Here is a 15,722-nt window from a genome sequence, read left to right on the forward strand (position 1 = left end):
GACTGGCTATGACAGTTAGGGGAGGAGCTATATTACAGCTCTGCTGTGGGTGTCCTCTTGCAACTTCCTGTTGGGAATGAGAATATCCCACAAGTAATGGATGATCCGTGGACTGGATACACCTTACAAGAGAAATTATTTTTGAATATCTGTTTTTATTTTAAACTTCCTGTTGTTGGTGCCCCCAATGGTCTAAGGAAAAAAAAGAGTGAGCAGATATCGGAATTTGAGCTGCTTCTTTCTATTTAATGATACTGATATTTTCTTTGTATTGTTTTTACAGTTTTGCCAAAAGTTCAGTGTTTGTACTCTAGTAACATATTTATGTGCCTTCTCCGTACAATATGTTACAATTCTTGCATAGCTCTTATGTAACCAACAAGGAGCACTGAATAGCTTGTAATAAAGGAGATCTGACAAAATCACTAGAAGCCTGATCAATTAACTTATTGACTTATTAAATATAATATAGAATCTTATTCATCCCACGAGAAATGATGCATGTATATAATATCCCCATTTTCATATTATATATCAGCTTCATCTGATGTTTGCTTTCCAAGATGAGACATTTCATTTTACAAACTAATTTTATTCTATTGCACTTAGTTTTCTATCATTTTATTTATAGACTTCTGCCAGTTGTATACGTCATGTGATATTCACTAATATTGTAAATCAGTAGTGGGCAACATGCAGTACATAAAGGCATCTCAGCTATCTCGAGCGGGGATATTTTGTTACTTACTTTTTTCCTCTTTCTAAATCTAAAACGTTGTTTGAAATTGATTCATTTAAAACAGCTGCTGTTGCCTGAAAATATGAATACTGCTGAATTATTTATTAATAAACCTTTGTAAACAAGAGGCAGCAGCTGAAATCACCCTCCTAGTGTGTGTGTGTGGAAGGTATAGATACAAAAATGTAAATTTTAAGTTGCTCTTTCTAAGCTGCATTTACAGAAAGAGGTAAGTTATGGAGAGTTCTGTGTATAAAGAGAAAGACACGATAACAATAACTGCTCTCGCAACAAGATCAGCCCATTCGAATGGGTTGAGGTTAGATGAGCAAAAACAGCTATTTTATATACAAAATAAACCTAAATGAGCAAATGCAAATGGTATAACAAGTCGGAGACACATCAAATAGTAACAAATGTTACGCTGTCTCTTATGTTTCTATGTATAACAGATATGCCATTCACCAGCATCTTAATGAAAGTATACAGTATCAATTAAATTGGAAAACATTTTTTTTTAATATTATACACACATTTAATTTTAGCCCTATTGTCTTCAGTTCATAGTTAATTCTGTTCATTGTGTATTTTTTCTGTATCAGTTTATATAGTGTTTTTTTTATTAAAATCATATTTACTATTTAATCCATTCCACAAAAAATATCTTTCAGAATGTTTTAGACCACATGAAAATTCAGCATGCAAATATAAAATGACTGCAAAACAATTAAAGAAGTGCAACTCACTTTATTCCTGATATTTAAAACAGAGCAAATGTCATTATGGTTTGTGTCGGGCAACTGCTACAAACAAAGGCTTAGATTACAAGTGGAGTGCAACATTTCTAGCTCTAATTATGCCCAAGTTAAATTGATATTGTGAGCATCTGAGCTCCTCTATTACAAATTAAAAACAAAGTTGTTGTTTGTTTTGCTTAAACTTAAATGTTATTTGTGCACAAATTATCAGATCAGCAAGAACACTGTGTTTCCCATTTTGGGTTTCCACTCAGCTGGTAACCGATATGGCTGATATTATTAAGGTTCAGGTCAAATTTGAAAATAAATATTAATTATAAAAATAAAGATGCTATTATGGTGAAGCTTCTTCTTAGTGCATTATAATCTAATTATAAACCAATGATAATTTAAAATCAGTCTCAGTAGCTAAATATTCATTCACATTTATGCTAATGAGCATGCCCATATTTTTCCCCAGAAAAGGTGGCAATTTTATTCCCTTTTTTTTTTTAAGTTTTCAGAAACCTACTAATTTTTTGCATATAATTTATACATTGGCTTTTCGTCGGTTCTGTCCCTTATATTACAGGTGTTTGCATTGAGATACCTTTGTACACTGTGTAATGACAGTAACAATTTACATGTGTCAAATTAACCTTTTGTTAATTAATTATTTATCTGAGCTGGGGCATTATGTGTAGGTTAAGTTATTTATATGCAATATACTGTACAATTGACTACTATACATTTTTTTTTAACTTTGTTGTATTTTTAAATCTGACAAGGTTTTTGCTAGAGAACCAAGATTATCAGTACATGAAACCACTATGTCACTGAAAAAAAAGTGGCAGTGAATCTTACAATATTGTTTTATTAAACTGTTCTTGAAAGTATTGAGCTGCTTTATAACAATAATGTTCCATTTGTAATCTATGTCTACATTTTTACTTTGCTTTGACAAATTCTTACTACAAAGTCATAAGTCATTTTCTAATTATCCAAATCAATTCTGATCAGTAAAAAAACAGTATTTATTAGTACACATTTTCAATCCATTCATAAGTTATGGTATAATTATTATATTTAATGGTCTATACACTTTCCCCATTTAAACTCTACTTTAGCTCTCCCCATAACCAAATAATCAAATGTAAATGCAATTTGAAAAAGTGTAAACAAAAGTATCAAGAAAAAGTATCTACAATCTGTCTACAGAAAACACGATCACTTAAACGGACATACTAATGCAAAAATGTTTTTTATTGCACTATTGCTTGCATATAACTGAGTGTTTAACCCCTGCAAGGGATTTAAACACATACTTTAAGTCAGCTCAACAGCATCATTGCACTACTAGGGCCTTGAAGAACATCAGGTGAGTCAATGACAAGAGGCATATGTGTTTAGACAGTACAGCCACCAATCACCAGCTAGCTCTCAGAAGTGTATTGCTGCTCCTAAGCATATCTAGGTTTACCTTTACACAAGAACTACGTATATTTGGTTATAGAAATGAATTGAAAAGTCTCTTAAAATTGTGAAAAAAGTTTAATTTTGACTTATGTCCCTTTGAATAGCTCTTAGAGCTGCATCAACATCTGCTATACAATAGATAATACATCTACCACTTCATTGCAGGCCTACGCTTCATAGTAGCTGTTAAAGCAACACAGGTTTAATGACAATGCATTTTTAAAATCCATGCCTGCCTTTTAATCTGTAAGAAATACAATCAATTTGTATTATAATCTACAGATAAACAACATGCAGTATAATACTGTTAACACAGACATTTCCTGGGCTACCACTAGTTTGATGTTGGTTACAATTTATTAATAATAATAGTGATTCACAATAATTCTATGCAAGTAGTGATGGGTGTGGGGAGCGCTCTAAAAGAGCTGTGAGTATAAACTATGATTTGAAGTGTGTATACACTGTGATAGAATGTGTATGGATTTACCAAATATAATTTCTTTGAATAAATATAATTACTTTGAATCATAAATATTGTGTGGTTCTGGTGTTATGTAGTGTCTCTCCAAAAAATGTGAACAAATAAACAAACAAAAACAAAACGTTGATTCTTAAATCAAATCCGAACTTCCACCATAAGGATTAAAAATCCGAACTTTTAGCATTGTTTTACGATAAAGATGTACCCCCACATGCTCTAAACAGATTCAATGTATGGTATAACCATAAAATACGATTGAAACGATCTTATACTGTTTTTTATCTTAGTAAAGTTTTTGAATTTATCACGATTTGTTTGTTTATTCACCTAGAAGTTAAGTCATTTTTTTTTTTTCATCACGATTTGTTTGTTTATTCATTTAAATTCATCACGTTTTAAATTCATCACGTTTCAAATTCATAACGATTTGTTTGTCTATCCATTTTGAAGCACAATTTGTGTATCAATTTTATTTAGAGGCACATCAATTTATTTAAAGGTACAGTGATAATACACCGAGCATACACATTTTGGATAAATAGAAGGATTTTATAAAATTGTCCTTGAAGAATTTTAAGAATCAACGTTTTGTTTTTGTTTGTTTATTTGTTCACATTTTTTGGAGAGACACTACATAACACCAGAACCACACAATATTTATGATTCAAAGTAATTATATTTATTCAAAGAAATTATATTTGGTAAATCCATACACATTCTATCACAGTGTATACACACTTCAAATCATAGTTTATACTCACAGCTCTTTTAGAGCGCTCCCCACACCCATCACTACTTGCACATTTTTATACATCTGATATTGGGAGCATATCAGATTTGGGGAAGCTAGTTGAGTCCCATCTACGTATCACTCCACACTTTCCTTTTCTCACAATAATTCTATACCTTGTTTAATGTTATACTGACCCGTTTGAGTTTTTAAATTGCTAGAATCGTTCCTGAGAAAGCACAGTCTGCACCTTTGTACTTATACACAGATCTGTTAAGCTTTGTACAATGCTGAGTGGGACTGCTATATGGGATACTATGGAAGAATGTATGGGGACATAAATAAAATGTGCTGTTTATAATAAACGTTTTCGCAAATATGCTACTAGAGAAAAAGATTCTGATCACTTTGGCTATATTGGGTCTAGGTATTTATGGAAACACAGTAATTTAGCAGTAATCTAGCAAACAAGAACCAAGTACCTTGACCACTTTTGTGTATAGTAATGTACTTTTATACTGTACTACTATTTGTCATTCTACTATGAGTTTGAAAATGCACAATTCATTGATCTCAACCCAGAAAAATAATATATAAACAAAAAGTAGGAGTCTGTTGTATTAATACCATAAAATGTTTTTGTTTTTTCCTTAATGCAATGCTCTCCTCAAAAAAATAGAAGAGTACTTATCCATTGATTACTGGTGTCCACCAAAGGAGTTCATATGTATTACAATATTCCTCAAAGAACTGCGAGGGTCTGCTGAATACCATAAAAATGCTTCTTGTTTAGAGCTGGTTAAAAAAAATCTCAATTTTCTGCATTGGTACCTCACAGCTTCTCTTGGAGAAAAAAAAATGCAAAAATTAAATGTCTCCCACCAGAAACCAGTACTGGTGTATTCTTAAAAAAAACAAAAGAAAAAAACTAGCACTGCTCAGAAACAATAAACCCTTCCTTTTCTCCAGCAGGTTCCACTTCTGCATAGGCAGGATGTCCTGATCCCCTCCTAAATTTCATGGCTGGCCACCTGCTTGGTCGACGCTGTAGAAAGAAAAACAAAAATTGACAGTTTCTTTTAAGAGAATGATCAGTGAACATTTTTAAAACGGTTACATTATATATATATATATATTTATTTAAATTATGGTAGAGATTATGGTAGAGATAAAAGCATGAGATTAAAATCTTCCATTTCTTAAAAGTAAATTAATAGAAATTATTGCATAGGCAATTAGCACATCTAGGCAAGTATCCCGACTTGCATTTACCCAGTAAAACTACATATACACTGTTACCAATGCACTAGAGGATGCTGGGTAAGATATGCAACATCTCAGGCTTTTTGCTTCTAATACTGTGTTAACACACAGCATCCCCTATTGGGGTAAGTGCAGCAAATAAAAAAACACTACTGGACAGCTGTTTCGTTCTATTTAGAACTCATCAGCAGTATAGATAGGTTTATGATTGCTGTTAAATAAAGCTCATTCCAGGGCAAAATGTATTTAAATTATGGTGGAGATAAAAGCATGAGATTAAAATACTCAATTTCTTAAAAGTAAATAAATAGAAATTATTGCATAGGCAGATAGCACATCTATGGATTTACTTTAGGAAATTGAAGATTTTAATCTTGTACTTTTATCTCCACCATAATTTAAATACATTTAGATTTTGTCCTGGAATGAGCTTTACTTAGAAACAATGCCTAGATGTGCTAATTGCCTATGCAATATTTTCTATTGAGATATATATATATATATACACACATATACATATATATATATATATACATATATATATATATATATATATATATATATATATATATATTTATACACACATATACATACTCCTCAACTTATTGATGTCAACTTTTATTAGATTTTTTAAAATATTACAATGTAAAAATATACTATAATAGAAACCTTTTATAACAAATTATTTTTTATTTATAAAGAAATATATTGCAGCTACACACAATAGTAACAGAACATAAATATTATTTAGTAATGTCAGCAGAACACATATAATATCAATTTCTGTTGAATAAAGTTTCATATTATAATTGTTAACTTATGTCAAAATGATACAAAAATAAAGTATGTGGAAGGGGATATTCTCTAAAAAGATAATTCCAAGTTGTCAATATAGACTTTTAACAATACTTATAAGAAAATTATTCTTACATAATGTCTACATACTGAACCCTTTCTAATGATGTTTATATTAAATATTTTCTAGTATTTATTTTGTTCACATGTAAACACCATATTTCCAGAACAAATTTATCTAAAGTGCCAATATGCAACTTTAGTAACATGTACAGTTGTCATTAACAGAACACTATAGTCAAAATTAACTTTTCATGATTCATGATGCATTTTGTGATTGCCTGATAGCTGTCACATGATAAAAATGGAAGGAAAATCGAACTAATTGAAGTTTGTCAGAAAAAAAAAATCTACTACTCACTGGATAGAGAAATTACATTGTCTTTTAATTATGCACTTGATGATTATACAAATATACTGTATTTAATGTCCCTTTAAATTATTTCTCTTGGGAATTATATGACCTTGTTCGTTGCAATTTTAGATTTATTAATTCATAAACATTAGACATTTGTATATGTACATAAAGGTTTTGCTAGCATTTTCTTGTTTTGTAGCTATATTTACATAGGAGGAAAAAAAAAACGTTTTTACACATATTAACACAAATATATATGAATATAAGCATATACATATATATTTATAGAGAACACACAATCCACATAGACCGCAATATAAAGGTATTTTTCAGTGCCATTTTTTTTCGAGAGCTTGTTTATTTTTGGAGCATTAATTGCTACCCGAGCTCGCAATAAATTAGCTCTCCACTTGTAATCTAGCCCAAAATTTGATATATTATAATAGATGTAGCTTTGAACTCTAGAAAAATGTATCCAAAGTATTTTCCTTGTCACATGCGTAACATAATTTAGTAATTTATCACCAGTTGCAGATTATATGTAAAAATATTAATACTAAACAAAAAATAGCTGACAGCAACAATTATGCAAACATGCCAATGAGAAAATGATAAGAACAATAAGTGCATGATAGCATAAAGTAACAGGCTTGCTAAGACGATTCAAAGTGAGTTTGTGTGCAATTCTATGTCCTAACAGGATATTGCATCAACAGCAATCAGTTTTCGTTTGCTTAACCCTTTCCCATTGGGACTTATTACTTTTATTCACAAAGTTCCGATGTAAACAAATAAGTAAAAATTAAAAATCACACTATCGTTCATGCGATTGCATGATTTCGTTGATGGGATTGGGTCAGGGGTGTGTGCCTATGACGCTAGGCACGCCCTCCAGCCCATGATCCCATTTAGGAAGCGGCTGTGGCTTCAGGATAGGGAAATGACTAGGACACGGTTAGGATGACATGGAACGTCCTAACAGCAGGAAAGGTTTAATATGCAAAACAAAATATAGAGCGCATCATTTTTTTTTCAAAGTAATAAAGAGTAATACTAAAAAATGTCTATGTGCTTGCCAGTGTAAAGAGAGATTCTGAATAGGTAGGGTACAGACATTAGCCCTTTGTTTACAAGATATGTCACTTTAAGTGAGTATAAGTCTTGTGGTTCACTTAACGATTTATTAATAATTCAATTACTTTTTTGTGTTCCATGTATTATGCTGCAGAATTGGTGTTTTTGCGGTGCAGCCTTCCACATGTAAACCTGCAACTGCTAGTTAAGAAGAAGCAATTTAATACTACTGCTTCTTAACCTCTCCCCACCTAAGAAATGGCAGACTTAAAACATGCCTGACTGCTCCATCCAGGATGATTGACAAGCCCTACTTTCATGCAATTGGTTGCTCAAGAGCAGGGGGTAGGGCTACAAAAGGAAATTCTTACTGTTTACTTTGAGTTCATGAGGACAGGTTCCATTACTGGGAAACTTTCCCACTCACTTGCTATTAAATTGGGTATAATTTTTATAATAGATGAATAGATTGACTTGAGATACCTTGTATACAGATATATGTCAAACAAAGGTTCCCTTTCTTATTCCTTACTGTCTGAAAATGTTGTATTGAGCTCTTGAGTGGGGGTTGTTGGCATTTTATTTTATTTTTTTGCACTAGAAATGGGTAAAAACCACAAGAAAAAACTATATATTTATCTCTAGCTTTTCAAAGTTTTTTTTTGCAATAGCACTTACTATGAATTTTAAAGAAACAGTGTATTTTTTCCCGTAAACTTAAAATAAAATTACATCTTTCAGCCCCTGTATCATGGGACAACTAGTAGCCAATTACAATAAACGTATTCACTGTGATGAAAGTGTGCAATATTTGAAGTAAATTATAAAATCTCTTAAAACTGTATGCTCTATTTGAAAATTCTGAAAGTTTAATTTTGATTTTAGTATCCCTTTAAGGTGACCATAAATCATACTTTTAAAGGGACACTGTAATGGAAAAAAATTATACACATCACTTTACCTATGTGTTCAATTCCTTTGTGGGGGTTAAACACATACGCCTAGATTTAGAGTTTTGTCGGTAAAGACCCGCGGTGCTAACGCTGCTTTTTTTTTCCAGTGCACCCTTAAGACAACGCTGGTATTTAGAGTTGTCTGAGTGGCTGCGTTAGGCTCAGAAAAGGGAGCATTGAGCATAATTTAGCTCCACTTCAACCCTCAATACCAGCGTTGCCTACGGTAGCGGTAAGCTGGAAAACGTGCTCATGCACGATATCCCCATAGGAAACAATGGGGCTGAGCTGGTTGAAAAAACCTAACACCTGCAAAAAAGCAGCGTTCAGCTCCTAGCGCAGCCCCATTGTTTCCTATGGGGAAGCACTCTCTAAGTCTACACCTAACACCCTAACATGAACCCCGAGTCTATACACCCCTAACCTTACACTTATTAACCCCTAATCTGCCACCCCACTATCGCTGACACCTACATTATATTATTAACCCCTAATCTGCCGCTCCGGACACCGCTGCAACCTACATTATAGCTATGAACCCCTAATCTGCTGCCCCTAACATCGCCAACACCTATATTATATTTATTACTCCCTAATCTGCCCCCCCCAATGTCGCCGCCACCTACCTACACTTATTAACCCCTAATCTACCGACCGGACCTTGCCGCCACTATAATAAATGTATTAACCCCTAAACTGCCGCACTCCCGCCTCGCAAACACTATAATAAATTGTATTAACCACTAATCTGCCCTCCCTAACATCGCCGCCACCTACCTACAATTATTAACCCCTAATCTCCCGCCCGCAATGTCGCCGCTACTATAATAAAGTTATTAACCCCAAAAGTCTAACCCTAACACCCCCCTAAATTAAATATAATTTTAATTAAACAAAATAAATTTACTATCATTAAATAAATTATTCCTATTTAAAACTAAATACTTACCTATAAAATAAACCTTAATATAGCTACAATATAACTAATAATTACATTGTATCTATTTTAGGATTTATATTTATTTTACAGGCAACTTTGTATTTATTTTAACTAGGTACAATAGATATTAAATAGTTAATAACTATTTAATAGCTACCTCGTTAAAATAATTACAAAATTACCTGTAAAATAAATCCTAACCTAAGTTACAAATACACCTAACACTACACTATCAATAAATTAATTAAATAAATTAACTACAATTAGTTAAACTAAAATACAATTAAATAAACTAATCTATAATACAAAAAAAACAAACACTAAATTACAGAAAATAAAAAAAATTTACAAGAAGTTTAAACTAATTACACCTAATCTAAGCCCCCTAATAAAATAAAAAAGCCCCCCAAAATAATAAAATGCCCTAACCTATTCTAAATTACAAAATGAAAAGAGCTCTTTTACCAGCCCTTAAAAGGGCTTTTTGCGGGGCATTGCCCCAAAGTAATCAGCTCTTTTACCTGTAAAAAAAAAAATTACAACCCCCCCAACATTAAAACCCACCACCCACATACCCCTACTCTAACCCACCCAAACCCCCCTTAAAAAAACCTAACACTAACCCCCTGAAGATCTCCCTACCTTGAGTCGTCTTCACCCAACCGGGCCGAAATCTTCATCCAAGGTGCACAGAAGAGGTTCTTCATCCGGTAGAAGTCTTAATCCAGGCGGCATCTTCTATCTTCATCCATCTGGAGTGGAGTGAAGCCATCTTCCAAGGAGCCGACGCGAAGCCATCCTCTTCATCCTTTAAGTGACGTCATCCAAGATGGCATCCCTTCAATTCCGATTGGCTGATAGGATTCTATCAGCCAATCGGAATTGAAGGGATGCCATCATGGATGACGTCACTTAAAGGATGAAGAGGATGGCTCTGCGTCGGCTCCTTGGAAGATGGCTTCGCTCCGCTCCGGATGGATGAAGATTGAAGACGCCACCTGGATGAAGACTTCTACTGGATGAAAGACCTCTTCTGCGCACCTTGGATGAAGATTTTGGCCCGCTTGGGTGAAGACGACTCAAGGTAGGGAGATCTTCAGGGGGTAGTGTTAGGTTTTTTTTAAGGGGGGGTTGGGTGGGTTAGAGTAGGGGTATGTGGGTGGTGGGTTTTAATTTTGGGGGGGTTGTATTTTTTTTTACACATAAAAGAGCTGATTACTTTGGGGCAATGCCCCACAAAAAGCCCTTTTAAGGGCTGGTAAAAGAGCGGATTACTTTTGTAATTTAGAATAGGGTAGGGCATTTTATTATTTTGGGGGGCTTTTTTATTTTATTAGGGGGCTTAGATTAGGTGTAATTAGTTTAAACTTCTTGTAATATTTTTTTATTTTCTGTAATTTAGTGGGGGGTTTTTTGTATTATAGATTAGTTTATTTAATTAAATTTAATTATAGGTAATTGTAGTTAATTTATTTAAATAATTTAATGATAGTGTAGTGTTAGGTTTAATTGTAACTTAGGTTAGGATTTATTTCACAGGTAATTTTGTAATTATTTTAACTAGGTAGCTATTAAATAGTTAACTATTTAATAGCTATTGTACCTAGTTAAAATAAATACAAAGTTGCCTGTAAAATAAATATAAATCCTAAAATAGATACAATGTAATTATTAGTTATATTGTAGCTATATTAGGGTTTATTTTATAGGTAAGTATTTAGTTTTAAATAGGATTAATGTATTTAATTATAGGAATATTATTTCATTTTATTTAAATTATATTTATGCTAGGGGGGTGTTAGGGTTAGGGTTAGACTTAGGTTTAGGGGTTAATAACTTTATTATAGTAGCGGCGACATTGGGGGCGGGAGATTAGGGGTTAATAATTGTAGGTAGGTGGTGGCGATGTTAGGGAGGGCAGATTAGGGGTTAATACAATTTATTATAGTGTTTGTGAGGTGGGAGTGCGGCGGTTTAGGGGTTAATACATTTATTATAGTGGCGGTGAGGTCCGGTCGGCAGATTAGGGGTTAATAATTGTAGTTAGGTAGAGGTGACGTTGGGGTGGCAGATTAGGGGTTAATAACTATAATGTAGGTGTTGGCGATGTTAGGGGCAGCAGATTAGGGGTTCATAGCTATAATGTAGTTGGCGGCGGTGTCCGGTCGGCAGATTAGGGGTTAAAAATTTTTATTAGAGGGTTTGCAATGTGGGAGTGCCTCGGTTTAGGGGTACATAGGTAGTTTATGGGTGTTACTGTACTTTATAGCACAGTAGTTAAGAGCTTTATGTTCCGGCGTTAGCCCATAAAGCTCTTAACTACTGACTTTTTTTGGCGGTAGGAGTCTTGTTGCTCACTTCTTCCAAGACTCCAAATACCAGCGTTAGGCAAATCCCATTGAAAAGATAGGATACGCAATTGATGTAAGGGGATCTGCGGTAGCCTGGAGTCGCGGAAAGAAAGTGAGCGGTAGACCCTTTCCTGCCTGACTCTAAATACCAGCGGGCAGTAAAAAGCAGTGTTAGGACCCCTTAACGCTGCTTTTGACAGCTAATGCCAAACTCTAAATCTAGGCCATAGAGTTACAGGATGAGTATTACAAAATAGTATTAGTAAAAAGTATTACACCACACAATTTTTGCACTGTCATTTTAACATCTTCAATGCATATTTAAATATGGGGGGAAAATAACACATGAAAAATAATAACAGGTGCAAATCTCTGTAATATTGTATCACATTGTCAGCTGTAAGCCCTGGGTAGTTTAGTGCAGTTTCTCAACCACGGTCTTCAAGTACACCCAACAGGCCAGGTTTTCATTATGCAGTAGATGAACCAATGTGAAGGTGAAGTAATCAGCTAAACAGTAACACCATGGTTACTAATCTGCTCTGACCCATATGCTGATTATTTCACCTGTGCAGCTTTAATGAAACCTGGCTTCTTGGGCGGTACTTGAGGACTGCGGTTGAGAAACAATGGTTTAGTATAGTTCAGTGTGCTCACAACTCTGCTTTAAGTTATGCTTTTACAAAGGTTTGGCAGATATTTTATGTGCTATTGTGAGGTCAGATAAGAACTCTTTATTGAGCAAAAGACAAATTTGGCATCCATTAAAACATGTTTCAACACAGTTTGCAATGCAAGAAGAAAGCCAAATAAGACATCATGCTTATTAAAAAAAGATACTGGCTTTTGGCAGTATTATTATAATACACTGTTCAAGCATGTTTTGCCATTTGAAAAAAAGTCTTCGATTCACTATGACCCTCCTTCCAGCTTCAATGATTTTAAAACAATTGCCTATGCTAGAAACCTGCTGAGTCCTGGCATGATCAAGCAAAAGCTACGGAAATGTTCATCCATTAAAGCACTCATTTGAAAAATTACATTTCCTAGCTGATCTTTAAAGGATGAAAGACATCTTTTACAGAAAATAAAATAATCATATTTATAATATCATCAATAACAATACTTGATTTATAGAAGGATGCATAATAGCCTCATTGTTATTTTTCAGAGCCTAATAGTATTTCTGTAGCTTACAAGCTATTAATTAGATAAAGGTATTCCTCTAGCGGAAAATGGACTGTTCCATTAATTCAAAATATTTGAATTAGTATAAATCAGTTTGCAAATCACAAAACAGTATGCATTTTTTTCCCTTTTTTAACGTTAATTTTTTTAGGTTTATTCTTGCAATTGAAATATCTTGTTTTGGTAATTGAAACGTATAATGAACATTTCAGTGCATATGTATTGACATTTGTTTATAGTCTTAAATTGGCATGTTCTTGAAAATACTGGTTTGCGGTTTCAATTAGAAAAATAGCTATTTCAAATACAGTATTAATTGATGAATAATCTAATATTTTGTTAATAAAAACAGCTTGGAAATTAAGGTTATTTTTTCTTTTTAATTTAACAAAATATTAAATTATAGATTGAACTTGCTATTTTTTGTGGAAACCCTGGCAAACATGGAATGGGAAAAGTGGGAGGAATATATATATTATATAATTAGTAGGTCAGGAATATATTAACAAAATTTGCTCCTTTACTTGGATATTTTATTTATCTATAAGACAAGCCTAGAGTTTTTTCATTCCAGTATGAACATTTTGTGTTAAAATAGGAAATGTGTTTCAGAATTAGTAGAGCTAAGTTGTTAACAAATTTCACCTATGTTTATGATGGACCACGAATCTGCTTCTCTAGATGATCTCAATATAAAAGGAAAACTGAAAAACAAATTGTTGAGTGTCCAGATGCAGGACATTACATTTACAAGGAGGATACCAACTCATTTTGTGCATGATTTAAAGGGACAGGAAATCACAAACTATTATTTTATTATTTAGATAGAACGTAAAATTGTAAACAACTTTCCAATTTACTTCTATTATCAAATGTGCTTCATTACCTTGTTATCCTTTGCTGAAGGAACAACATTGCACTACTGGCAGCTAGATGAACACATCTAGTCAGCCAATTACAAGAGACAAATATGTGCAGACACCAATCAGCAGCTAGCTCTTACTACTGTAGGATATTTGCATATTATTTTTCAACAAGAGATACCAAGAGAAAAAAAAATCACATTTGAAAATAGAAGTGAATTGAAAAGTGTCTTAAAATAACATGCTCTATCTGAATTAGGGAAGCTTAATTTTGACTTTCCTATCCCTTTTAAGGACTAATATGTATAGTGGAAATCATTTACATAGTTTGCCTCTAACCATCTTTAATCTATATGTATTATGGTTTAACAATATACTTTCTACTGTATGCAATGTAATGAAATGTAACTATGTAAATATCATAAAAAGCATTCGGATAGTTCAGAACATAGAATTCTTCATGCTTGATCATAGTACAAAAAGTCAGGGAATATTATTGTTTTTTTAGCACTCACTAAAATTTCTCCAACCACTTGTAGTTCAGGTAGTGTAGTTGTTTTTGTGGGTGACTTATAAGTAGAGAACTAAGAAGAGAATCAATTGGCTGCAGGTGACATTTTTATGTGCAATATACTTTCTTAAAAGCCAGGGAAATTACATGTAAAAAAAAAATCTTACAGTAATACTAGAGTTCAAGTTCTAACTCAAATGTTAATATAATTTCTAGTATATATATCTTAACAGAAATTTGAAACATAAGATCTGTATACTCCCCCCACAAAATATAAATAAATGAAGAGCACCTAGATCATTTGGTAAAGCCTAAGTTTATAGTTGTGGTTGCATGCAGCCTTTTGGGGGGAAATAGCATAAGGTTAGTTTCAAATTTCCATTCAGCAACAGCTAAAATAAATCATTTACTTTAAAGGGACAATTTACTGTAAATCTGATTTGCACCTTAAGGATTTTCCAGTGACTGGTCAGTTACAGATACTGAACAAAAAGTGATACTATGTAAGCGCTCAATTGTACCCTCTTCCTGTGTAGGGCATGTGTGTCACATGTGTTTTTAAAAACATTAAACTTTATTAGGAAAATAATAAATAAATGAAAAAAAATAATTTATGTAAGAACTTACCTGATAAATTAATTTCTTTCATATTGGCAAGAGTCCATGAGCTAGTGACGTATGGGATATACAATCCTACCAGGAGGGGCAAAGTTTCCCAAACCTCAAAATGCCTATAAATACACCCCTCACCACACACACAATTCAGTTTAACGAATAGCAAAGTAGTGGGGTGATAGAAAAAGGAGTATAAAAGCATACAAAAAAAGAGGAACTGGAAATATAATTGTGCTTTTATACAAAAAATCATAACCACCAGAAAAAGGGTGGGTCTCATGGACTCTTGCCAATATGAATGAAATGAATTTATCAGGTAAGTTCTTACATAAATTATGTTTTCTTTCATGTAATTGGCAAGATTCCATGAGCTAGTGATGTATGGAATAGAAATACCCAAGATGTGGAAGTCCACAGAAGAGTCACTAGAAAGGGAGGGATAAAATAAAAACAGCCATTTTCCGCTGAAAAAATTAAATCCACAAAAAAATAAGTTTTTCTCAGAAATTGAAAGAAAAAAAAATTAAAACATTAACAGAAGAATCAATCTGAAACAGCTGCCTAAAGAACTTTTCTACCAAAGAC

At 33.1% G+C, this 15,722-nt stretch overlaps 1 protein-coding gene across 1 annotated transcript in view; it reads right to left on the reverse strand.

Annotated features, from left to right (window-relative positions):
* Nucleotides 1-4,211: 4,211 nt before the first annotated feature.
* PLXDC2 (plexin domain containing 2) overlaps nt 4,212-15,722 on the reverse strand; it is a 1,268,934-nt gene continuing 1,257,423 nt past the window's right edge. Inside the window, exon 14 of the mRNA XM_053713963.1 lies at nt 4,212-5,211. Within this exon, the coding sequence (XP_053569938.1) occupies nt 5,095-5,211 (117 nt within the window). The 3' untranslated portion in view covers nt 4,212-5,094. The remainder of the gene's footprint in view (nt 5,212-15,722) is intronic.

This window comes from Bombina bombina, chromosome 5, assembly GCF_027579735.1.
Source record: "Bombina bombina isolate aBomBom1 chromosome 5, aBomBom1.pri, whole genome shotgun sequence".
Lineage (NCBI taxonomy): Eukaryota > Metazoa > Chordata > Amphibia > Anura > Bombinatoridae > Bombina > Bombina bombina.